Genomic DNA, 26,890 nt, shown 5'->3' with positions numbered 1-26,890 from the left:
AGCTGAAGCTTCAGTACTTTGGGCACCTGATGCAAACAGCCAGCTCATTGGAAAAGACCCTGATGCTGGGAAAGATTGAAAGCAGGAAGAGAGAAGGATGACAGAGGATAAGATGGTTGAACAGCATCACTGATGCAATGGACATGAACTTGAGCAAACTCCAGGAGATGGTGAGGGATAGGGAAGCCTGATGTGCTACAGTCCATTGGATTGCAGAGTCGGACACGACTTGGCAGCTGAACCACAACAACAGTCCAGGAAGGCAGCCTATCTGACGGCTCTGAGAGACTGTTCCAGAGAGGTCAAAGAGAACAGGATATGAAGGAGTTTTTGTTAAAACAATATATATGTAGCCAAACATCAAAAGATTACTATTAATCACCAAAAAAACAGACATCTCGAGGATTTTAGTGCCTTTTTATATATGGGAAGATGCAAGAGTCTGGGCCCGTTGAAACCGTTCTTCTGATATGCATCTGAACTATCTAGGGCCAATATCCTGTTTTTGTCCATTCTGAATCCCATTAGGGTGCACAGTTGGGACAGCTGCAGCGGCTGATTGCTTGGTGGCAGGCAATATTCTCTGTTTATTGAAATGGTAGACCACATTTTTTTTTGTCCACATGGATGATGAAGATGTAATATGGCCATGGTTAACTTATACTACTGATAATTTTCAAAAGTGAAAGATCTGAAGGGAGTGCGTAACAATAAAAGTGCCACTGAGAAGTTATATTTGGTTGTTTCTGTGCCGTGCAGAACAAAAAAGCTGCTCCCTGAAAAAAGTTTTAGATAAAGTTAGTCTAAGAAGTTATGCCTGTTTTTAAAGAAGACTGTGAACACTGTATCTGATTTCTAAAAATCAGTGAACATAATTTTTATAGAGGGAAAATTCCTGCGATATAACACAAAATAATCCTGAAACATAATGTACCATGAATATACCAAGAATATCAAGCAGAGAGTGAGGAGTTGTGGGGCAGGTCCTGACCATCTGCATATTAACTATGAGATGTGAAGGCACAGCTGCAAACTCCTGGCCTCCCAAACGCTGGATTCAAGTTAAAGAAGTAAGGTTGTGACCAAGTAAATATTTAAAACAGTGACTGAGTCCACCAACTTTTAAGCTCTATACCCCTGTTCCCTCATGGCACTGGACAGACACTTTAGGACTCTGATGAAGAAAAACCTGACAGGCACCCAGGACCCTAACAGATCTCTAGAAAGTTCCTCAAACACATGATGTGAACAATATTTTACCAACAAATATATAAAATGGGATTGGCTGAACATTTCTTCGGACTCAGCAACTCTTCTCATGAAACTCATGGATAATAATACCTCAAATAAACCTAATTATTTCTAACACTTCTATTATAAGAACAAATCTGTGATTTTCCCAAGGCATAAAGATAATTTTAGGTGAAAAGAGTACCCTGGAAGTTTTATCTCCTTTTTACCCCTAGGATTCAGTTTGAAAAGGAAAATTACCAAAGGCTGTCAGGAGATTTGAACACTAAAATAGGATCATGGACGCCCGGGAAACAACAGTATTTGTCTCCTCAGGTGAAAGTGACAATAAACATTTAAAAATAAACACAGAAGTCAACGTCATTGTAAAGAACGTTAGCTCTCCCATAGGGAGGTAGCTTTGTTTATTTGTTTTTAATCATGAAGCGTAATAAAGTCAACATAAAGCAAAGAAAACTGTTCTGGTCGTCTGGACATTTTATGTAAATGGAAGCATGCATCCTGTGGCCTTTTGCGTCTGGCTTTTTTCACCAAACATAATGTTTTTGAGGTTTGATTACATTGTAGTGTGTGTTGGTGCTTCATTCCTTTTTATGGCTGAATAATATTCCCTTGTGTAGACAGGCTACACTGTTTATCCACTCATTAGTAATAGACATTTGGGGTGGTTTTTTTTCTTCTGTCTTTTGGTTATTGTGAATAATACTGCTATGAAAATTCTTGTACAAGTTTTTGTTTAAACTTGTTCTCAGTTCTTTAGATATATACCCAGAAATGGAATTGCTGCAGTGACATGGTAATTCAATGTTTAATTCATTGAGAAGCCACCAAACTGTTTTTGACTATAGCTGCATTTTGCTTTCCCACCAGTAATCTCTGAGGTTCTGATTTTCCACATCCTCAACAACACTTACTTCCTATCTTTTTGTTTTTGTGGGTTTTTTGGCTGTACCTGTAGCATATGGAACTTCCCTGACCAGGGATTGATCCCGTGCCCTCTACAGTGGAAGCCCAGATTCTTAACCACTGGACCACCAGAGAAGGTCCCCTGTCTTTTTTATTTTAGCCATCCTAGTAAGTGCAAAGTAGTATCTCATTGTGATTTTGATTTTGCATGTCCTAATGACTAATGATGTTGAGCATCTTTTCATTGGCTTGTTGCCCATTTCTGTAACTTCAGAATTGATAGCCTTTAAACTTTAAGGTATTATAAACTAAGGAAAGTATATTCATTTCCAAATATTGTTCTTCATACGTCTTTTTATCACCTGGAAAAAACATACATTACTTTAGGCCTCATCTCAGAAGGACCATGGTGGCAAAACTACTGTCATAACTACTCAGATGTTAATAACACGCAACATGTCCATCATCATTATCTTTAAATGAATGGAGAAATAAGCTTTTGAAAAATTTATCTGCTTCAGTTTCCAACATTGTAAATAGCAATAGTTATTAACCAAAAACAGTAAAACAACCAGTAATTTTACCCGCCAAATGAATTTATTCAGGAGCAACAAAGAATTGCAGTTTGGGACCTGCGACTACAATGAACCACATGCAAGTATGTTGAGGCAAAGGAGGGGAACCTCTTTTATAGAGAAGGGGAAGTTGGGAGGAGCTGTTAAAAACAGAGTCCATTGGAACAAATTGGAACTTCAAAGCACAGTGGCTTTTATTGGCTGGGCCATTGCCAGGCAGAGATAAAATCCTTCTCCAGCTGCCAGCAGTGTTACTTCCTTCCAGAGATGCAAGGTGGTCTCTTCTGTGAGAGCTCCCCTTCTGGCCTCCCAACTCTATTTTAGTGAGGATCCCATGATTAATTTTCACATAAATCACACACACACACACACCGAAAAAAAAAAAAAAAAAACAACTCGGGGTCCTCAATAACCTTGTATTTAACCAAATTAATTTGTTATTCTGAAAAACTTACCTCAATGGTAATTTCTCTCTTGTAGTATGTCATCTTAAAGGTAAATTTCTAAGGTTTTCAGGTAACATAACCCAAACTGAGTTAACAAATGAATGTTCATTTGATGCCTAGATCATACCTGATTAAGGCAGACTGCTGAAGCATTGATTACAAGAATAATCCTCAAGCATACATACGTAAACTTTTGCTTCTTATTTTTCTATGCTGCAGAGAGGGTATGTCTTTGGGTCTGTTAATGGATGTGCTCATGTCTGCCACTCTGAGAAGCTGTGTCAAGGGTATGTGACTTTGTGGAATGTTTCTGTGTGTTCTGAAGTCTGCTGAAATGCTGGCGTGTGTTGCACAGTTCACACGTGTCCATGCACCACCCCCACCCAAATTCTCTTAAAAGAGAAGTGACTTTGGTTTTAAAGATGCACATGCTGTTCTTCTTGAGTATTTGTTTTCAGCATGGGAGGAACCCAAGTGATATGCACACAAGGAATAAACTCCCTTTCCCTCATTTCGTTTACAGGGAAGCCGCCTCATCACCCCTTCCACACCCCTGAGGCGCAGGGCTCAGGTGAGGCTCCTGACGTATGCTTGGGACAGTGGCAACCCTGCCTCACAACTCAGGTAACAGTCCTTTATCTAAGAAACTTTTTTTTAATAAACTTTTTACTGATTGCTCAAATACTACATTTTCATAACAGAAACTTTAGAATACGGTGAACACAATTTTAAAAGCTTCCAGTTTTCAGCACTTTAGCATAGTTAGCAGTAACTTATCAGTGTATTCAGTTCAGTTCAGTTCAGTCACTCAGTCGTGTCCAACTCTTTGCGACCCCATGGACTGTAACATGCCAGGCCTCCCTGTCCATCACCAACTCCCAGAGTTTACTCAAACTCATGTCCAGCAAGTTGGTGGTGCCATCCAACCATCTTATCCTCTGTCCCCTTCTCCTCCCGCCTTCAATCTTTCCCAGCATCAGGGTCTTATCAAATGAGTCAGTTCTTCGAATCAGGTGGCCAAAGTATTGGAGTTTCAGCTTCAGCATCAGTCCTTCCAATGAATATTCAGGGCTGATTTCCTTTAGGATGGACTGATTGGATCTCCTTGCAGTCCAAGGGACTCTCAAGAGTCTTCTCCAACACCACAGTTCAAAAGCATCCATTCTTTGGCTCTCAGCTTTCTTTATAGTCCAGTTCTCACATCCATACATGACCTAGGAAAAGCCCTAGCTTTGACTAGACCTTTGTTGGCAAAGTAATGTCTCTGCTTTTTAATATGCTGTCTAGGTTGTTCATAACTTTTCTTCCAAGGAGCAAACATCTTTTAATTTCATGGCTGCAGTCACCATCTGCAGTGATTTGGAGCCCCCCAAAATGAAGTCTGTCACTGTTTCCACTGTTTCCCCATCTATTTGCCATGAAGTGATGGGACTAGATGCCATGATCTTAGTTTTTCAAAGTTATAAAGTATATCGTATATGTATTTTATTATATAGCTTTACCTACCTAGGTATTGTTTTCTAAATCTTTACCAATATAACAGGTTTAAAATGCATCTTCTAAACATTTCTTATATCCTGAGAGTGTTCAAATTTTAAATCTGTTCATCAGCCATATGTATTTCTTCTTTTGTGGGTTATTTATGCATGTTTTATGCTGATTTTCTACTTGAGTGTTTGTACTTTTCTTTATATATACTAATCCTTATCTGTTGGATGACTTGTACACTGTGTAGTTTGTCTTTTCAGTTTATTTAAAATAAATAGCAAGTCAAGTAACAGATAGCTGGCCTGTTACACCATGAGATGACATGTGGCTTAGTGACAAGCTCCATCCTGGGTAAGAGGCGCAGGTGGGTGAGGGTGGGAGGAGGGGCTGGTAAGGAGGAGTAAGGCTGGGATGGTGGCTGGATCATAATGGGTGGGAGTTGGGAGGGCGCAGTGTGAGTCAGGATTCTCTAAAGAGTTTGAGGCCTGGGGAGCAGCTGGGGGTGGAGATTTGATGGATGGGCTTAGATCCGAGATGATCCTTTACCATTCCCACACCTACATTCAGTCTGAGCTTGCACATCTAGATGTGGAGTTTGAGGAAGAAGTCTTCAGCAAAGGGAAGTCTTCAGCAAAGTGCAGGGGTTCTGAGTCACCAGCACAAGGTCAGCCAGGAATGGGTCAGGGGGACAGAGAAGCCTAGGGAGGCAGTGTGCCAGACCAGGAGACACTGGCCTGAGAAACAGAAAGGCTGGCTCTGAGAGGGGCCCAGGAGGCACAGTGTTTTCCACCAACAGACTCTTCCACTGACAAAAAGCCTGTGGAGGATGTATTTGGGAAGAAGGAAAGAGCATAGAAAGAAGAAATGCAGGATCACTGAGGCCTAGGCACCCTGGGCTGGGCCTCACCTGGGCGGGTCTGCTGGAACCCGATAGGCTTTGTTCCAGACTCCTCTCATGTGTGTGCGTGTGCACACAGACACTCAGAGTCCTTCCCTCTTCGCCGTTCGTGGAAAGTGGTATTAAAGCATCGAAGTGGCTGCCTGTCTGAGCTGCTTGTACCTTTCAAGTCATCTGCATTAATCATTTAAGTCTCTAAATGTGTGTTATTAGAAAAAATCTCTCCCAGATCATCAAATAAATGTGCCTGCTAACTTCTGTGGTGAAACACATATACTCTTATCTAGACCTCCATTTCTTTCTAGTAAATTAAGTAGTTTATTAAACTTTATCAATCTCTCTCAAACTACAAAGCTATCCATTACATCCAGTGAAATAACTCATCTTAAAATTCGAGAAAGGAAGACTCTTTGAGGTCCTCTTTTTTTGGTTCCTCTTTACTTCCACTAGTAAATGGTGCTGTGTAGGAAGAAACAAGAAGAACATACAGAAAAGAATGCCTATAGTTCAAGAAGAAAAAGACAGATAACCAGTAGAAAAATAAGCAAAGGATAACAATCAGAAGGGGCTTCCCAGGCAGCTCAGTGGTAAAGAATCCACCTGCAAATGCAGGAGACACAGGAGACGCTGGTTCGATCCCTGGGTCGGGAAGATCCCCTGAAGGAGGAAATGGCAACCCACTCCAGTATTCTTGCCTGGAGAATCCCATGGACAGAGGAGCCTGGCGGGCTGCAGTCCATAGGGTCAGGTCACAAAGAGTCGGACATGACTAAGCAACTGAGCACGCACACATGCAACATTCAGAAGCCATTGAAGAAGAAACTCATTGCGTCAGTCAACAAACATGAGAAGTTGCTCATTATCACTGCCACCTGGACACTGAAAGTTAAAATCGAAAGATACGCGTGCATTACTCTGCTCACAATCCAAACGTAAGCTTGAGCAGGAGAAGCAGCAGCCGTAGGTGGCCCTCTGCACCAGGCCCTCTGCACAGTCCGGGGCTTCGGTTCTCCTCGGCTCCCCCTCCCAAGTGCTTTTCCACAGGCCTCCCCTCAGAGGGCAGATGTGAGTGTTCAGGCCGCAGGGGGCCAGAGTGGCCTCAGCTGTGCATTGAAGATGTGCCACAAAGGAGAGCTGCAGGCCCCTCACCCTGTGCCTGGCGAGGTGCAGGGTGCCCTTGTTGGGCACCGCAGGAAGGTTATGTGACTGTCAGGTACTTGGAAAGGTACTTGGATCACTGTCTCGAGGCCTGTTAAGTTTGTACTGGCTGGTGGAAGCACAAACACGTTCTCTACTTTTGGCTCATCACAGAGCTGACTCCCTAATATCAGAAATGTGGGGAAGGTGTTTCTTCCTAATCCTGAGGGAGAACCCAGTAACACACCGTATCAAAGCCCCACAAACACTGAGAACCCAGTAACACACCCTGTCAAAGCCCTACAAACACTGAGAACATGCCCCATCAAAGCCACACAAACACTGAAAACTCAGTAACACAGCCCATCAAAGACCCACAAACACTGAGTTTCTTGTACTAAAATCTCCACAACAGGACCCTAGGAAAGCCAAGAAAGAATGTTTCTCTGAATGCTCAGGAAAGAGCCAAGCCCGCCTGGCACAGACAGTCTGCAGAAAGGATGCTCGGCCAGGCTGCACAGCGGGACCAGGACTGGTACACAGGACCCACCAGGGCCAGCTCTTCATGCGGCCCACATCCTAGCTCGGGAAGCACCCAGTACTGGAGCACTTAGTGTCGCGGAGAGTGACCACCGCCTGAGTGTCTTCACCTCAGGGCCTTGGCCCTGATTTCCAGGCTCACCTCCCTCACAATCCTGTTTCTTTGGCGGGGAGGTTGGCCGCACTACATGGCTCGTGGGGTCTTAGTTCCCTGACCAGAGATTGAACCCAGGCTCTTGGCAGTGAACGTAAGGAATCCTAACCACTGGACCACTAGGGAATTCCCCATGTTCCATGTTTGAATGTCCAGAGCTCCTCAGGCCAGGTTGACTGTCTTATCACCCCGGGAGGGCAGGGAGAGAGGGTGGCTTTCAAGGATAATTCTCTTTACTCTCTTTCACAGAGACAGCACAGGAGCTCCACAGTGACTTGCAGATCAGCTCCTCAGAAAGAAAATCGGTCCCCAAAGCCACGCCTGGCTCAAGAATTCCAGGAGGAAACTGGCCACCACACCCGAAGGTCCTCGTCACTTGCCAGCAGTTCCCTCCAGGACACGTGGAAGTTGTTGGACCTGGGATCCAGCCCTTCTGGCCTCACTTCCCAGGATGACTCACCTCCAGGTAGGCCGCTACTCTGTCAGTCAGGATACTGGCCATGAGAACAGCAGTCCTGTCCTCTTTTACCTGGTGCCTGAGCGTCCCCCAGGGAAGGAGTGTGTCTCCCAGGCCCACGTCCAGCTGACCACATTACCACATTTACTGATAGTGGAGACCACAGGTCACAAGGACCCTCAGCCCACAAGGGGTGAATGCAGCGTGGTCAGTCTGTAACTCTAGGGGTGGCAAGCATTCTGTGTTCTGCTCAGCCACGGGAGGCCAGGACAGCCCATGAAGAGTGTGTCTTCAGCCCCCTGGAAAACTTGCTCCCGATAATGTCACTGTGAGGTAATCAGGAAAATTCATTTGAGGGGCCACAACCTTTGGGGGAACTGCATGAGACCGAGGTGTAGCAAGCATGGTGGGTGAAAGGGAGGCTGTGTGAAGACCAGGGTGGGGGGAGTGAGCTTAGAGCCCCTTGCAGATCAGTATGCAGCTAGCATCCTCATTCTCAGCCTTAATGCCTGACTGCCTCCCACTGTGCCCAGTGTGCCAATGGGCATTTTAGGTTATTCCCGATCTTTTGCCACTACAAATAATGTTACAGTGAATTAGCTTGTACATGCTATAGTGCATGAATTAAAGTATAAATGTAAATTCCCAGAGAGGGTTAGGGTTAGGGTTAGCTGCCGTCTATGGGGTCACACAGAGTCGGACACGACTGAAGTGACTTAGCAGCAGCAGAGAGGGGATTGTTCTGTCCAAAGGTATGTGCATTTCTGGCTTCCCTGGTGGCTCAGCAGTAAAGAATCCGCCTGCCAATGCGGGAGACACAGGTTCGATCCCTGGGTTGGGAAGATCCCCTGGAGAAGGGAATGACTACCCGCTCCAATATTCTTGCCTGGGAAATCCCATGGACAGAGGAGCCTGGCAGGCTGCAGCCCATGGGGTCACAAGAGTCAGACACAACTTAGCAACTAAACCACCACCACCACATGTGCCTGTCTAGTTCGGGAAGATATCGTTAGTTGGGCTCCATCAGACAGCAGCAGCTCCCAGCCACCCAGCAGAGGCTGAGACTCCTGTCCAGCAGTGCCGTCGAGCTGTCGTCTTCGCCAGTCTGATAGGTGTCGTTTTATTTCGCATTTTACCTGTTAGGAGGTTGTGCATCTTTTCACATGTTTGAATTATGTCTTTTCCTTTTCTTCAGCTCTCTGCTCATTGGTCTATTGGGTTTATAATCTTTTTCTTATTGATTTGTATGAGCTCATTATATATAATGGAAGTTAGACCTTTTCTGAGATATAAATTGCAAATATTTTCCTACAGTTTTTCATTTGTTCTTTTATTTTGCCTATGGTGGCTTTTTGTCATGCACATTTTTAAAAATGTAGTCTAACTTATGTTCTTGTTTTTAATCCTTTCTCGGATTTTTGCTATACCTAGGTCTTTTCCACTCCAAGATGAAAGATTATTCTGCCATGATTTCTTCTAACACAGTTATGGTTTCCTTTTTTCATATCTAAATCCATGATCCATTTGGAGTTTTATCACACTTGTAGGTTATGAAATAGGAACCAAACTTTATTTTTTAACCCCAGGTGGCAATTCAGATATCCTCCCACCCCCACCAGTTACTGAGTAACTCACATTTCCCCACTTGTTGGAAATCCTACTTTCACTATAATATTAAATGTTTTGTGTGTACTTGAGTCACTGGGCTCTTGTTCTGTCCTGTGGTTCATTGGTCTCAGTCCATGCACATGCAGTGCTGTTTGAATTGTTACCACTTCCTGGTCCCTCATAATGTCTGCTGACTTTGACTCTCCAATTATGCTTCTTAGAGTTTTCCTGGTAATTCTCACTTATTTATTTTTTACTTTTCCTGTACAGACCTTAGTCCCAGCCCCAAAACTCTGTTGTGATTCTTCTCAGGATTTGTTAACCTTGGGTCCTGCGTCCGGAAGAAGCCAAGTCCTCCTATTAGTCTGAGTTCTGCTCCCTGGGGCAGCAGTCACCCCTGTGATGCCTTCAAGTAGTCTCCTCTGATGCAGACTGGTCTGTTCTCCTCACATCTTCTGCCCAAGCTCGTGTATCTGAGAAGCTGCTGCTTCAGTATATATATTTTTAAAGCCATACTGTCTTTTATACATACATACATATATATATATATATGTATGTATGTATATATTATATATACACATACATATATGTATGTCTATATATAATATATACATATGTATGTATCTATATTATATATATAAATAATATATATAAATATATATATACATGTGTATGTATATATTATATATATATATAATTTTTTTAATTTATTTATTTTGGCCATGCTGGGTCTTCGTTGCTGCATGGGCTTTTCTCTTAGTTGCAGCAAGCCAGGACTGTTCTCTAGTTGAGGAGCATGGACTTCTTTTTAGGGTTGCTCCTCATTGCACACACACTCTTATTGCAGAGCACAGGCTCCAGGGCTCACAGGCTTCAGTAGTTGAGCTCCTGGGTTCTAGAGCACAGGCTTGATAGAAGTGGCACATGGGCTTTGTTGCTCCAAGGCATGTGAGATCTTCCTGGATCAAGGTTGGAACCTGTGTCTCCTGCATTGGCAGGCAGATTCTTTACCACTGAGCTATCAGGGAAGCCATTCAGTACATTTTAAATTCAGGAAACTTTTTGCTGTACTTTTCATCGACTCTGTTGGAAGTTTTTGGTAAATGTTCATTGCCATTTTGCTGGTTTCCTTCCTCCTTTTTTCTCATAGCACTTTTGTACCTTATTCCCCCTCATCTTTAAAAGAGGTAATTTTTCCTCTACCAAGTATTTGTAGGAAATGTGTGCAGGAAAAGAGACCAGGAGCATTGTCCTGTCTAGCAGTTTTCTTGTTGGTGGTTTTTAAGTAAGTTTAGCCTTGACTTATCTTTGCCCATTTTCATGAAGCTCAGCTCCTTTCCCCTCCGCCCTGGACATGCTGACTCCAGTAGTCACACACGGGCTCAGTAGCGGCGGCACACAGGCTTAGTTGCCCTGAGGCATGTGAAATCTTCCCAGACCAGGTATTGAACCAGTGTCCCCTGCATTGGAGGCGGATTCTAAGCACTGGACCAACAGGGAAGTCCTAGTTAGTGATCCCTAACATATTTACATTTTGGTTAGAGAATAAGATCACCATGGTGTCAGCTCTTCTGAGAGTATAGTTTTGCTCTAGCTACAGTGACTGACGTGCCTGCTTCTGCCAGTGGCACCCGCTTGTAGAAAGCGCGGTGCCCTTTTGGTATTCCTTTCCCCGGGTCTGAAAGCCTGTTTCTGTTCAGTGTCTCCTACCCTTCCCTTACCATGCTCCTGTATCAGCGCTGTCCTCCAGCAGCTTAGTTTGTGTTTTGTCTTTAGCGTGCTTTTAAAAGTTTTTATTTCCTCCAGTCTCATCAGGGAGATCACATTTCCATTGCCTTCTGCCTGTTTTTAAGTTACATTCTCTATGCTTATTCTTCCTCAGTGACTAAGATTCCACTTATTTTCATTTTACCCGTCCATTTCTTAAATTTATCAACCTCTGTATTTTTCTAATTTTCTACTGATGTCAATGAAAGCATTAGCTGTTGGGCAGGAGGTGATTGTCTTTTAAACAAAAGTGAATTTGACTAAGTCCTTTATAATTTATCCATATTTGCTTTCCAGCTCTCTCATAGTATCCTCTTAGATGTATTTTCTTCTTCCAAGGTAATTATAAAAGAGAATTTTTATATAGGAAACTTTGAGGCCTCTGTATGACAGAGTATTTTTATTTGTCTCATATTTACATATTTTAGTTGAGTATAAAACCCCAGACTTCCATTTCTCATAATGTAGCAGGCTGGGTAGCTGGATTAACACTGTCACTGAGAGTAGCTAAAACTGCTGAATAAAAAGTAAAGACACGCTTATGAGGCATCGGTAAATAGCAAGAAGGTAAAGAAGCCTCAAGCAAAGGCTAACAGGAGCAACCTGAGACTGCCTTTGACCAGGGACTTCGCCAGCCTGGGTGGGCTTGAAATCTGGTGTTGTCACCTCTCTGGCTTCAGAAAACAGGTGATGGTGATGAAAGCCAAGCCCACCCAGGGCAGGAATGTGATGGCGCAATCCCCCCCACCTCCCAAAGCTGAAACTCCAAGGACCATAGTCTCCGTGTGCAGGTGGACAGGTAGACCCCCACCGCCATCAGGGGCCAGGGACGTGAGGACTGAGGACGTGATCTGGCACTGAGTGACAAAGGGAAGATTGTTACATATGTTAATAATTTGCCACCAAGAGTCAGTCCTCATGGTTTTGTCCCACTTAACCCTTGGGTGCCTAGAACCTTCATTTCAAGTGATTGTGAGCTGGTGGCATCCCCAAGAACTAGCAACAGCAAGTGGCGGCTCACTTCAGGGGGAATCACCTTTATCCCAGGCTGTAGAAAATTTGCTCAGATCAGACTCCTGTGAAAAAAAAGATCCCAAACACAAGGTGCAAGGCATGGGAAATGAGGCCAGCAGAAGCAGACCTGGGATATCAGGGTATAAGTAACTGTGTTTCATAATGAAGTAAAATACCAGCAAGAAAATACATTCAAGAAGCAAGGAAATATAAAGAAGACCAAGCAGACTTAAAAAAAGAACCAAATAGAGGTCTAATAAATGAAAAATTGTAATTACTGAAATTAAAAACTCAGTGGATGAGCTTAACAGCAGGGTACATTACTTTGCCAACAAAGGTCCGTCTAGTCAAGGCTATGGTTTTTCCAGTGGTCATGTATGGATGTGAGAGTTGGACTGTGAAGAAAGCTGAACACCGAAGAATTGATGCTTCTGAACTGTGGTGTTGGAGAAGACTCTTGAGAGTCCCTTGGAGTGTAAGGAGATCCAACCAGTCCATTCTAAAGGAGATCAGTCCTGGGTGTTCTTTGGAAAGAATGATGCTAAAGCTGAAACTCCAGTACTTTGGCCACCTCATTCGAAGAGTTGACTCGTTGGAAAAGACTCTGATGCTGGGAGGGATTGGGGGCAGGAGGAGAAGGGGATGACAGAGGATGAGATGGCTGGATGGCATCACTGACTCGTTGGACGTGAGTCTGAGTGAACTCCAGGAGTTGGTGATGGACAGGGAGGCCTGGCGTGCTGCGATTCATGGGGTCACAAAGAGTGGGACACGACTGAGCGACTGAACTGAACTGATATACTACATAATTCATGAAATGATGTTATATATGAATAAATTACCCAGAGACACACAGATTAAAAAAAGAAAAAAAGAAATAGAAAAAAAAGAAAAACAGATCAGGAGCCTGGAGACTAGAGTAAGAAGGTCTGACCCATGTTGGTCAGAGCTTTAGCGGGAGAGAGAAGATGGGCAGGGGCCACATTTGAAGGGAGGGGGCTGAAGCAGTATGGCAAGATCCTAATTTCAACCCTAGGAAGTCTATCAAATCCTAATCCAAATAATTAAAGGAAACCCACACCTGGATCGGTCCTAACAAAGCACCAGAGGTGATGAGATTGTTTTGAAAACCGGCAGAGGAAGTAGACAAGTTACCCTCAAAGAGACGTGCCTGGGGAATACTGGACTTCTCACCAGCCACAGTGGGGAGCCTGAAACAGGGAGACAGTATCTGTCTGAGCTGAGGGAAGACAGCTGTCACCCTAGAATCCCACTAAGGAGGGCAAAACAAAGACTTTTCAGGCAGTAAAAACTGAGCAACTTTGCCCACACATCCCTCACTAAAAAAAAAATTCCAGAGTAGACATCAGGAAACTTTTTTGTGAAGGAGGGCCGAATGGTGAATATTTTTGGCTTTGTGACCCAGTGATCTCTCTTGCAGTCTCCACCCGCAGCTCAAAAGCAGTTGCAGACAATATGTACGGGATGGGCATGGCTGTGTACCAATAAAACTTCATTGACAAACACAAGTGATAGGAACGCTGTTTCTCAAGCTGAGTACACAGGTTTTTGTTTAGTTCTTTATTTTAAAAAAATTCTTTAAACAATACATGTATATTATATGTGCTTGATATAGTTTGGATATCTTTTATAAAGAAAAGTTTTAAGAGGGAGGGGGTGGTCAACTGGGCAGAGAGGTCAGGGAAGGTCAGGGCAGAAAAGTGTTCCATGTCACTGTGGCGGTCTTAGTGGAGTAGTGGAATGGTCATCCATCCTCTTCCCGGCTGAACAGGCTGGGGAAGAACAGGTGGAGTGCTTACTGAAGAGGTCTTGCTCTGAAAAGCAGCATTTAAAAAGCAACATTGGGGCTTCCCTGGTGGCTCAGTGGTAAAGAATCCTCCTGCCAATGCAGCAGACAAGGGTTCAATCCCTGATCTGGGAAGATCCCACATGCCACAAAGCAACTAAGCCCGTGCGCCACCACTATCAAGCCTGTGCAGCCAGGAGCTGCGACTGCTGAGCCCACGTGCCGCAACTGCTGAAGGCCTCTCAGCCTAGAGCCCCGCCTCCACGCTACAGCGAAGAGTAGCCCCCACTCGCTGCAACTGGAGAAAAGCCCCCGCAGCAATGAAAACCCAGCTCAGCTAAAAGTAAATGAACAAATATAGTTTTTAAAAAGCAACATTGGAGGAAACTGTGAAGACACAGCCTGCCTATATGCAGGTGGGGAAGATGGGAGAGATACACCGATGCTTGTGGCTGGGGAGGTGGACGAACTCAGGAGAGAAGCGAGGTGTGCTGAGGGGCTTGGATTTAATAGGACAGGCCAGAGGAGGGAAGGCGATGGACACCCAGACTGGGAACTTTACTGACCACACCTGACAAGCAAGTCTCCACAGCTTCACAGACGCCTGCAGAAGGCAAGGAGGACTCGTCACTTGCAGCACAGCAGACAGCCAAAGGGTCTCCTCAACCCCTGTCCCACGGGCCAGGTCAGGAGTCTCAGCTGAGTGGCCCCAAATGGGCAGAACCCGAATCTTTCCTAGTGGGCTATAGGCACATCTGCCCTTTGCCCCCAAGGGAGTGGTATTCTCATCTTCTGAAGTTGTCAGCCATGCAGAGATACCCAGTGAGAGAGTCCAGAGCAGAAGCCTGCAGGGGCTGGAGGAGAACCATCCTGACAGCAGGTCCAGTGGTGGGAAAAACAGGTCCCCATGGGTTCCTTTTATTTCCTCCTTTCAGTTCAGTTCAGTTCAGTTCAGTCGCTCAGTCGTGTCCGACTCTTTGCGACCCCATGGACAGCATGCAGCACACCAGGCCTCCCTGTCCATCACCAACTCCCAGAGTCTACCCAAATTCATGTCCATTGAGTCGGTAATGCCATCCAACCATCTCATCCTCTGTCATCCCCTTCTCCTGCCTTCAATCTTTCCCAGCATCAGGGTCTTTTCAAATGAGTCAGCTCTTCGCATCAGGTGGCCAAAGTATTGGAGTTTCAGCTTCAACATCAGTCCTTCCAATGAACACCTAGGACTGATCTACTTTAGAATGGACTGGTTGGATCTCCTTGCAGTCCAAGGGACTCTCAAGAGTTTTCTCCAACACCACAGTTCAAAAGCATCAATTCATCAGTGCTCAGCTCTCTTTACAGTCCGACTCTCACATCCATACATGACCACTGGAAAAACCATAGCCTTGACTAGACGGACCTTTGTTGGCAAAGTAACGTCTCTGCTTTTTAATATGCTGTCTAGGTTGGTCATAACTTTCCTTCCAAGAAGTAAGCGTCTTTTAATTTCATGGCTGCAGTCACCATCTGCAGTGATTTTGGAGCCCAAAAAAATGAAGTCAGCCACTGTTTCCTCATCTATTTGCCATGAAGTGATGGGACCAGATGCCATGATCTTAGTTTTCTGAATGTTGAGCTTTAAGCCAACTTTTTCACTCTCCGCTTTTACTTTCATCCAGAGGCTTTTTAGTTCCTCTTCACTTTCTGCCATAAGGGTGGTATCATCTGCATATCTGAGGTTTTTGATATTTCTCCTGGCAATCTTGATTCCAGCTTGGGCTTCTTCCAGCCCAGTGATTCTCATGATGTACTCTGCATATAAGTTAAATAAGCAAGGAGATAATAAGTACAGCCTTTCCCAATATGGAACCAGTCTCTTGTTCCATGTCCAGTTCTAACTGTTGCTTCCTGACCTACATACAGATTTCTCAAGAGGCAGGTCTTCCTTTCAAGTACAGGGCAAAGCCACAGACTCTGAGTGGAGGAGGAGGTGGAGGAGGAGGTAGAAAGAGAAGTGCAAAACTATCATCTGACAGGGCCTTCCCTGGTGGCCCAGTGGCTAAGACTCCGAGCTCCCAATGCCAGGGGCCCAAGTTCCATCCCTGATCAGGGAGCTAGATCCCACGTGCTGCAACTGAGAGTTCGCATGCCACAACTGAAGATCCCGCATGCTGCAACTAAGACCCAGCACAGCCAAATCAATAAAATAATAAATATTAGCAAAAAAAAAAAAGAAGGGTCTCATGTGACAAGTGAAGCAGGGACAAGTAAGGGTGGCGCCATCAGCCTAGCAGGGCCTCATGGACAGCAGGGCCTGGATCAGGGCAAGAACAGCCCACTTGTGGCTGGAGGTGAAAGTGATGACTGTGATGGGATGAGAGGAGTATCCCCGCCAGCACCGCCCCGGAGCAGTGGGAAGGAGGCAGGGGTTGTGTGTATTAGTTTAAATGCTTTTGGCTACAAGTTACAGCACAACCTGATGAAAGTGGCATTAGGCATCTCCCCAACCGTTATCTGATCATGCATCCATTGATAAGCACACATGGTCACTGAATGAGGAGGAGGGAGCCAAAGCGGCCAGCATCTTCATAACCTTTCTGACACACAGTGTGCATGCACAGCAGCGGGATGTCAAGGCCAAAGTAAATGGCTCCTCTTTTTCAAAAGCTGACTTCTCTGAGGCTCTTTTCTCCTAATGGTTTCAAGATGGCTGCAGCAGCTCCAAGCATCACATCAGAAGACCTACTTCTGTCTTCCTGCTTTTCTTTCTTTTAGTTGGAAAGTTTCCCTAGAGCTCCTGGACTCGCTCTTCCATCTCACTGGCTGCCCGGGTCATGTGGCCTCTCTTGACCAGTCACGGGAGACTGTCTTAGACCCTGAGAACTTACTGCGTGAAACTAAACAGCATTGGGATTCCTTGGCAAGAAAGCTGAGAAAGGGCTATAAGTGCGCTGCAGCTGAGTCTGTGCAGGGGAAGGTGTTGACACCTGCCTATAGCGGTTGAAGCTGCTACTTCTTTTTCTTTGCAGTAAAAAAGTAAGAATGATTGCTGCCTAGGCTTTTGGTTCACCCTGTGAAAGGTTTGGTTTGGTTTGGAAGAAAGATTGAAATTAATGCAGTTTAGCTGTTTTAAGCTCCCATAAAGCTTCTTTATGCTCTCCTTGTAATCTTGAATGTTTGAGCATGCATAATTTAACTACCTGATATGTCTACTTTGTATAAGAGTACTTTTTAAAACCTTATTGGTGACTCAAATGATAGCCACAACTTGGTTTAAGATGTAAGCATGTTAGCATTTATGATAAAGGATGGTGTGGGTATTGGTCCGCAGTCAAGCAGTCTGGAAGCTCCATTCTGGAAAGTGGAATGTCTTGCCCTCTGCTTTTTTTTTTTTTTAACATTTTCAGCACATTGTAAATAGCAGACTGTGAGACCTAGCAGTCATGAACAGAGTTAAAAGTGATAATGAAATAGTTTGCCAAGTTGTGGCATCTGCATTAATAACATGAAGAACTATATGGTATTTCTCAGGACGGAGGGAGGTTTTTGTGCTGAAAAGCCACACTCCTCTTGGTTTTGAAGTGAGACCAGAGCTGACCCTCCCACCTCTGCCCTGCCCCTACCTGCCCCACCTGTCCCTGCCACCCACCCCCATCCCGCCGTCCCCCCCCTTTGCCCCGCCCCTGCCCCACTCCCTATCCGGCCACAAGCACACAGAACTGCCGCTTTGCAGGTCTGGCCTGGCCAAGTCCTGCTGCAGCCTGCTCTCAAGGCAAGGCTGCAGCCTGACACCCTGGGCCTTGCCACACCCCAGACCCCAGGGCCACTACAACCCCTCCTCCATCCTCCTGGATCTTTGATCTGATGGGTGTAGTCTCTCCATGCCTAGCCTCCTCTCACCTTCCCCACCCCTCTCCCCCCACTTCACTCCCTCCTCTCTCCCTCCTGCCCCCCACCATTTCCTGCCCACTGTGGCTCTGGGACTCTGATCCCATCACCCCTTGTCCCCAGACACAAGCAGCCCAGCTCCGTGCTGCACCCCCTCCCACCCCACCTTGTACAGGCATGCAGCCCCTTGTGCACGTGGGTGGGCATGCCCCACCTTCCTCTCCCTAGCAACCGCCTCTTCTCTAAAGCCCTCCCTCACCACCTCCTCCAAAATTCACCCCCTGCTTGTCTCCTGTCTTCTTCCCACTTAATGCTAGTCTCCAGATCACTTGCTGTTTTTCTCATTTAGCTTGACTCTGTCCTCCTCTCTGCTGGAAGAATGTGGAGGTGGGGGCAGCTTCCTTGATCCTTGTCCCCTGGCCAGCACAGACAGGTAGGTACACAATAGGTGCTCAGTCAGGATGTGCAGAGAGATAACTGCAAAGAATGGGAGTCCAGCAAGGCCTCGTGTCCACAGCGCAAGGATCCAGAGGCTCAGGAAGTGTGTGTGATTAGAGAAACCACCATGCATTGTCTAAGAAGTATCAGATTTGAAAGACAGACTCTTCCTGGATGGAGTATTAAATATTATAAAGACAGCTGTTTTCTCCTAATTGAAGTAAACAGTTAGTGTAATTCAATGAAATAGGGACAGAATTTTGCTTGAAGCTAAAGAAGTGGGTTTTCAAGTTTGAGAGCAATAAAATGCATGGGGAAGAGGGAGTAGGGAGACCCAGCCTGATGATGGCTGGGGGGCAGGCACAGAGCAGAAGCCCTTCCTTCCAGAGTCTACAGATCAGAGCCCCAGACCCAGCAGGGTGGGGATGCAGCATGCTTCTGTCCTCACCGCCTGCCTCCAGACCACACACTAAAATGCAGCCCAGGCCCAGCTAAATGCCTTAAATCAAACCTAAAACTACACCGAATTAGAACTACTTACAAATGACTATATCAGTTGTAAAGGTTATATCATCTTAGATGTAACTTAAAAATCACAGATTTCTAAGATGTTTCTTTTTTAACCTTTTCAAAAATAACCCAACTAGAAGGACATTTTTAAGCAACATGACAAGGGTCAGCCACATATAAATAACTCATCCAAGTTGACCAGATATACGCAAAGTGGCAAAAACACTCAGCCAAGGCAGCACCAGAAAGTACGGGCGTCTGACCTGCCAGCAGAGCAGGCCTGGGGGGAGGCCCCGCCGCCTGGCCTTCTTGGAGGGCGTTTGTTGGTGACTCTGTCCCAGGGGCTGTTGGAGTCAGTGGCCTCCCTCGTGTCCGTGCTGTGTGTGCAGGCAGCCGAGCTCAGCACGACGCCGTGGCGTGTCCGCTGAAGCAGAGGGGCTCCAGACCTCCTCCAGCATGAGTGACACTCCATTGGCTAAGAAATAAACCAAAATAGCGTAGAGGGTTTTCAGTGGACATCAGTCCTTTCCACCACTCCTCCCCTGCCCACCTGGCCTTCTGTCTGGTTCCCTTGCTCTTCTCCAGATGTGCTCTGTACTCTGTGGCTATGGAAGCTTATATTTAAATGTGTGTGTGTATATCCTCTTGCTGCTGTTTAAGTTTCTGTCTGTAGTGTTTCTCCATTTTGGTTGACACTGAGCTCACAGATCTTTACAGTAAGTAGTTCAGTGGTCCTGTGTGTGAGTACTTCCTTTTACCTGTCTGACATTCACGGACACTTGGGTTGCTTCTAGTTTTCAGTACTGCCATGAATCTGCTGGTGTGGGTGGTTGCTTATGGGAATGTGTAGACAGGTGAGTGTCTAGGAGTGAAATCTCTGGGTCAAAGATATGAGTGGTCTGAGCTCTGGGAGGTATTACCAAATCACCCTCAGAGAGTTGGTGCAATTCATGTTCGTGGCCACAGGGTGTAAATCCCGTCTCCTCACACCTGTACTGGTAGATTTTTCTCAAGCTTTTTTTTTTTTTGCCAGTTTCATAGGTTAAAAAAATAGTATTTCAGTATGGGTTTTTTCGATGGACATGAATCTGAGTGAACTCCGGGAGTTGGTGATGGACAGGGAGGCCTGGCGTGCTGCAATTCATGGGGTCACAAAGAGTCGGACACGACTGAGCGACTGATCTGGTCTGATCTGATCTGATGGGTTTTAGTTGCAGTTTTTAAATTATGGGTAAGATTGGGCATTTTATGTGTGGTTTGTGTGTTGTTCAGTTTTGTACCCTTTTTTACGGTGACCATGAAAGGTGGCAACAGAAGAAAATGCATATTCATTGTGGTCTTGAAGTCAGAACACCAAGGGTAGAAAAGTGCCTTAGAAGAGGCTGTGGCCCCTGCTCTGGGGAGGGCATTGGGTGCAGGATGCGGGGAGGAGCGGGACATGATTTTTACAAATAAATGCAGTCCGAATGTTTTTTTTTTTTAAAGAGTCCAGCTAGAAGCAAATGTTTGTTGAGTGCCTGCCAGGTGCCCACCTGTGCTAAGGCAGCCACTCCCACCATAAACCCATGCCATCTAGTCAGTGGGTCCCCTTTCCAAAGGAGGACTCCAAGACCTCTGGCAGTGAGTCACCGCCCAGGCCAGAGTTCTCACATCCAAACCCTCTCCCCACCCCCTGGAATTCCAGAGCAGAGACGCCTGACCTTATCCTCAGGCAGACGGTCCACAGGGGCCAAGGTTATCCCTGGGGTCACACAGATAATGGGCAGAAGCTCCTAAGGAATGCAAACATTCCTTCAGAAAGAGAGGAGCTGCCTTTCCCTGCCCTGGGGGCCGGACACACCTTCCCCCATTCCAGCATTCTGAGCACCAGCCCCCTGCGGCACTCCTCAAGTTTCTACCATGGGGTCTTAGATGGTCCTGAGCAGTCCGGCTGTGAGCTCTACATTCTCTTGGGTAGAGGCTCTTCCCCCTGGGTGCTCCCCACTCACTGAGGATGAACGAAAGGGGACAAAGCTTTTAAAGGGTTGGGGTTTTTTTTCTCTTTAAATGTTTGTTCTTTTGAAAATCATATTAGTTTCTCCTGAAATTAATTTTTTTTTCCTTTAACAAGGGTTGCACAAAATTTTAAGATGAAGCATGCATGAGCCTGTTAACTGCTGCTAATCCAAAGTTATTTTTAAACCCTGTGTAATAAGAACATTTCTGTGCAGATCTCACCATAGAGATAGCACCTAAATCCTAGTTGCCCGGCTGTTCTGAGGATCCAGGAAGCAAGTAACCAACCACTTCCTGTTCTCAACTCAGTGTCTGCTCATATAGGGCCCAGTGCTGCCATCAGCCCAGACATCACTCTGCCCACCACCGCGGATCCTTTTCCAACAGCTCCTGGAGGCCAAGGCTTGACATTCAGATGACGAGACCCAGAGATGTTAACGCTGCTTGCTCAAGGTCACACAGCCCCCCGTTCATGAATCAGGATCAGAATCCAAACTGTCCAACTGCTGCCCGTGAGCCCACAGAACTGAAGAAGGTCCCAGATGATAGTGCCCTGGGTGCCAGGCAACAGGTGGCTGAGTGAAGGGAGGCAGGACCATGTTGACTGCTGGGCAGTACTTGGCCAGCTGGTCGGAGGGGCCTGACCAGCCGCTGGGCAGTACTTGGCCAGCGGGTGGTGGGGGCCTGACCAGCCAGCTTGTCCAGCAGAAGCAGTTGATGATGCTACTCCATGGCAGTCCCTGCACAGCAGTGCGGGTTCAATAAGCCAGATCTTCCCACTTTTTAAGAGGTGTTAGAAGTCTGGTTTTTTTATATGGTGCTCAGTCACTTAGTCGTATCTGACTCTTTTGTGACTCACTGAACTATGGCCCCCCAGGCTCCTCTGTCCATGGAATTTTCCAAGCAAGAATACTGGAGTGGGTTGCCATTTCCTCCTGCAGGGGATCTTCCCGACCCAGGGATCAAACCCATGTCTCCTGTATTGGCAGGCAGATTCTTTACCGCTGAGCCACCTGGGAAGCCCCATTTTTTTATATGGAATGTTTCAGTTTTTTAATATTGGCAACTAGTTAAAACATACAGGCCAAATTGCAGCTCAGTCTGTAAGCTACAGAAAACCCTGGGAGCCAGATCCAGCCATGCCCAGTGGTACATGGTCTGTGTGGCCTCCAGCTCCAGGGGACAGCCTCCAGCAAAGTGCCTTCCCAGACCCAGAATAAAGTGACTGCCAGGTAAACTGAGATTCTCCTGCTCTGAGAGTCGTGATTGACTGCAGAACCAACGTACGGGTTCCTTTGGTCTCATCTTTGTGGTTAGGAGCCATTCTTCAGGGTGTCACCAGTCACTGAATAGGGCTGAGTGGGCCCTGAGGATACCAGCTTACCCTGGCATTGTGTATTTTTGAGTGGAGACTGTTCCAGGCCTCCCCTGAAGGATGCTTGGACTCAGAAGCAGCGTTTGGGGCCTTTCTCTGAAGGCAGACTGATTCAGCCATGGGTCTGCCAGCTCAGCCGTGCTCTGAGGACATACAAACACACTCTGAACACAGGACCTTTGAGTCGCCTTGCCTGCACACTCTCAAGACCAGGAGCATCACGATCTGGCCTCCCCACAGAAACTTTATGTTTCTCAGTAAACCCAGGGGCTGAGTGAGGAGAGCAGTTTCAGGCACCCCAGGCGCGCCCACTGAGCAGCGTGACCAGGACTCTTCCAGCATCCACCGGGGAGCGGGGGGATCACAAGGGCCCTGCCCTGTTTGCCAGCATCACATTTGTCCTTTTGGCTCTGCACATTACTACTCTTAGGATGGGACTGAATGAGAGAGCCAGGTCTACCAGTGTGCACCACCCTTTAGCATCTTCTGTAATTGCAGCCAGAGAAATCTAAGAACCAGGGTTCTGGTCCAAGAAGGGAGCCATGCAGTATCTTGAATTAGGTGAGCAACTCCAGCTTCCCGCCTTTACTGCTTATTATAACCTGAGACTTTTTAGGACGTAAAGTATCCTCTAAACTTTTTGAGAAATATAGGGTCAAATAGGAGCTTCCCAGGTGGCACCATGGTAAAGAATCCACCTGCCAAAGCAGGAGATGCAAGAGATACAGGTTTTGACCTTGGTCTGGGAGGATCCCCTAGAGGAGAAAATGGCAACCCACTCCAGTATTCCTGCCTGGGAAATCCCATGGACAGAGGAGCCTGGCAAGGTACAGTCCAGTGGGTTGCAAAGAGTCAGAGACAATTGAGCATGTGCGCACTCGCTCACACACACACACACACACACACACACACACACAGTCAAATAGATCTTTGTTAGCTCTTTTTTGAAGTTGTTATGATGAAACAGCTTTTCCTGCCACTTGGGAAAAAAACTTGTGTTGAAATAACTTTTAAAACAAAGTAAATACTTTGATGTAGCCAAGTTGGCGTCTACTTCAGTGCTGTTTTTTCTGGGGCCACAGCATGACTGGCATTCACTCCTACTCTTGGCCAGACTAAGGACTATACATTAACATCCACCTCTGCATAGACGAAATATGTGAAACAGCTGTTTTCAGACGTGGGAAAATAGGTAGCAGAGGACCGGGATCCTTGAACGAGGAAGACAAACGAGGCGCCTGTCGGGCCCCCTGGCTTTCTGCCCCGAGGCATCTTCTGGGCTCAGTCACAGGGAAGGGAGTTCCAAGCAAGGCGCAGTGCCTTCTCTGGTGGAGGAAGCGAGAATGGGTGTCTGGGAAGGCAGAGGGGCTGGAAGTTGCAGGAAAGATTCGCGGGGAGGGGGTGGGGATGGGGGGCGGGGTACACAGAAGAGAGCTCCAGAAATCCTTGTAGGAATTGTCTTGAGTCTTTACCTCTTTACCGTGTCCTGGTTCATTGATGTGCAGAATAAAACTCCACAAATTCAGGCAAAGGGAAGATAAGCAGCTTGTAAGGGTAACCATTTCCAGACCTCTAAGATGGTGGGGAGATAGTCAATCTCCAGCCTTCATTCGTTGGAGACCCAGAGAAGTCACACCTTGGTCATAGAGCTATGTGTCTCTGAAGTGCAGACTCATCTAGACTTACCCTAGAAAGGCTCAAAAACAGTCTTTGAAATGACGAAATGAGAACCTAACAGCCTGTAAAACAAAGCTCAACATTCTTAAAAAGACAAATTCCAACACAATACCTAAAATGTACAATAGCCAGTTAAAAATTTCAAGACTTGTGACGAAGCAGGAAAATGTGATCCAAAGCCAAAAGGAAAAGCATTCAATGAAAAGAGGTCCAGAAATGACAGAAATGAGGAAGCAAGCAAGCAAAGATGTTGAAATGACTGTTACGACTATATTCAGGTATTTAAAGGAAAACAATGATAAGAACTGAAACTATAAAAAAGAACCAAACAACACTTCCAGAGATTGAAGAATACAGTATTTGTAAGGAAAACACATCGGATGGGATTGACAGTAGAATAGAGATAGCAGAAGGAAAAACAAGGAACTTGAAGACATAGCAATAGAATCAACCCGAAGTGACACCCAGAGAGAAAACAGAGGGCACAGAAACAGCTCTGGCAACCTGAAAGAGAGCATCCACCAGTCTAACAGGGAAGAAGGAGGGGCAGAAAGAATGTTTGAAGAAATGATGCCCTTTTTTTCCCCCTAAATTTGATGAAAACTCCTAATTCACTGATTCAAAAAATTTGTCAACCCCAAGCACCAGGATAAACACACAGGCACAAATTCAATCCAGGGAATATCATAACCAAGTTTCTGAAAATCAGCAATAAAGTAAAATCTTAAAAACAGTCAAAGAAAAGACACATTACTTAAAGATGAATGAAGATAAAAATTATGACAGACTTCTCTTCAGAAACTATAGCTACGAGACAACAAGGGATCATCAATTGTCTCCAAGCCGAAAGAAAAAGGAGCTCACAAAGTAGAATTCTGTATCTAGCAAAAAGATCCTTTAAAAATGGAGGCAAAATAAAGACGTTCACAGACAAACCAGATAGAATCCATCACCAGCAGACCTTCACTACAAGAAATAGTAAAGGACATCCTTCAGGCAAAGGAAATGATGGCAAATGAAAATTGGGGTCATCAGAGAGAAATACAGAGGCAGCAGGTGAGTTTGTGGATAAATAATGGAAATAGGCTTACGGTTTTCTTTGGAAGATCACTGGCTGTTTAAAGCACACGTGATGACAGTGTATGATGGGATTTGTGATACATATACAAGTGAAACATACGACAAGGTGGCATAAATGATGGGAAGGGGAAAAGAAAGTACACTCCTGTCGGGCTCTTATTCGTGAACTTGTATACTACTACTTCAGGGTAGAATGTGACAAACTAAAAATGTATATACCATAGAGCAACATTCAAAAACAACAAAACAAACAAAAAGCACAAAGATGTATAGCTAATAGGGTTGTAGTAGAGATAAAATGGGATTTAAAAACACAAATTCAAGAGTAGGCAGGAAGAGACTTCCCTGGTGGTCTAGTGGCTAAGACTCTGCACTCCCAATGCAGGGGGCCCAGATCTGATCCCTGATCGGGACGCTAGATCCCACACGCTGCAGTTAAAGATCCTACATGCTGAAACTAAAAAAAGATCCTGAACACCACGGTAAATATCCAAAATCCTGGATGCCACAACTAAGACCCAGCATCACCAAATAAATAAATATTTAAAAAAGCTATAAAACGTCTAGAAGAAATCATAGGAGATCTTTGTGACTTTGGGATAGACAAAAATTTCTTAGGATAGAAAAAAGTCTCAACCTTAAAAGAAAAAAATTTGATGGATTGGGCTTCATCAAAATGTTAAAGTTCTGCTTCTGCAATGACACTCTCAAGAAGGTGAAAAGATAAGCTGGGAGAAAATATTTGAACACATATCAAGGACCTGATCCAGAATATACAAAGAACTTTACAACTTAGTGGTAAATAAATAAGCCCAATTTTTAAAACAGCCAAAATACTACAGAAGACACTTCAAAAAAGAAGAGATACAAATGACCAGCAAGCCCATGAAAGATACTCAGTCATCAGGGAAATGCAAATTTAAACCACAGTGAGGAGGCATGGCGTGCTGTGACTCATGGGGTCGCAAGGAGTCGGACACGACTGAGCAACTGAACTGAACTGAACTGAGGTGCCACTACAGTCACTCAGACAACCGAAACCTTACAATAATATGGTGATATCAGTACAATCGTTGTAGCAAACACAGGGAGCCGCTGGAACTCACACTGCTTGAGAGAACGCAGGGTGGTCAACTGCTTTGGAAAACAGTCTGGCAGTTTCTTAAAAAAAACAAACTTGCAGTTGCTCTCGCCTCCTCAGATGGTCCACACTGTGTCTGGAGAGTGTGTTTCTCTCTAAATAAATCCACTTCTTACCTATCAAAAAGCAAAAAACGTGCTACACGACTCAGCCATTCAGTTCCATGGTAACCATGTAAGAGAAACATTCACGCCCCAAAGGCCTTAACACGAATGTCCGATGGAAACAACTCAAGTGTGCATCGGCAGGTAAATGGAAAATCAGATTGCTGTGGAGCAGTGTGATGTGCTGCTTCTCCATTTATCTGCTGATGGTCAGTGGTAGAGAGTCCGCCTGCCAATGCAGGAGATGTGGGTTGGATCCCTGGGTCTGGAAAATCCCCTGGAGAAGGGAATGACAACCCACTCCAGTATTCTTGCCTGGAAAATCCCATGGACAAGAGGAACCTGGCAGGCTACTGTCCACGGGCTTGCAGGAGTCGGACACGATTGAGGGACAAAACAAGTATGCTGTACTCCTGCTCGACAAGCAAAAGAACTACCAGTACATAATGACAACAGGACTGAACCTCAGAAACATTGCTTTGATCTCTGGAAGAACCAGACATCAAGCAGTCCCTAGTGTACTTTTTTTTTTAATGTTTTTATTTTTGGCTGCGCTGGGTCTTTGTTGCTGCATGGGCTTTTGTCTAGGTGCAGTCAGTGGGGGCCACTCTCTAGCTGCAGTGCACGAACTTATTGCAGTGGCTTCTCTTGT

The 26,890-nt window shown here is 45.5% G+C and overlaps 1 protein-coding gene across 22 annotated transcripts in view; it reads left to right on the top strand.

The window, feature by feature from the left end:
* Positions 1-26,890, top strand: part of CCDC57 (coiled-coil domain containing 57) — a 110,495-nt gene that overhangs the window by 72,941 nt on the left and 10,664 nt on the right. For 13 of the 22 annotated variants that reach the window (XR_015147362.1, XR_015147360.1, XR_015147357.1 and 10 more), the window contains 3 exons: positions 3,702-3,802; positions 7,117-7,236; positions 7,645-7,861. Coding sequence is in view for 14 of the 22 variants with exons in the window: in XM_086356722.1 (XP_086212848.1) it covers positions 3,702-3,802; positions 7,117-7,236; positions 7,645-7,861 (438 nt within the window). In the remaining 8 variants the exon portion in view is untranslated. Of the gene's footprint in view, positions 1-2,209; positions 3,125-3,701; positions 3,803-7,116; positions 7,237-7,644; positions 7,862-21,185; positions 22,105-26,890 lie in introns of those variants that run through there. The other 9 variants (XR_015147363.1, XR_015147361.1, XR_015147358.1 and 6 more) reach the window with 3 other exon arrangements.

This window comes from Bos grunniens, chromosome 19, assembly GCF_055505025.1.
Source record: "Bos grunniens cultivar Pamir isolate PY7600 chromosome 19, Bosgru_T2T1.0, whole genome shotgun sequence".
Taxonomy (NCBI): domain Eukaryota; kingdom Metazoa; phylum Chordata; class Mammalia; order Artiodactyla; family Bovidae; genus Bos; species Bos grunniens.
Note: the sequence above shows the minus strand (reverse complement) of the source record. Positions and strands in the feature narration are given on the sequence as shown.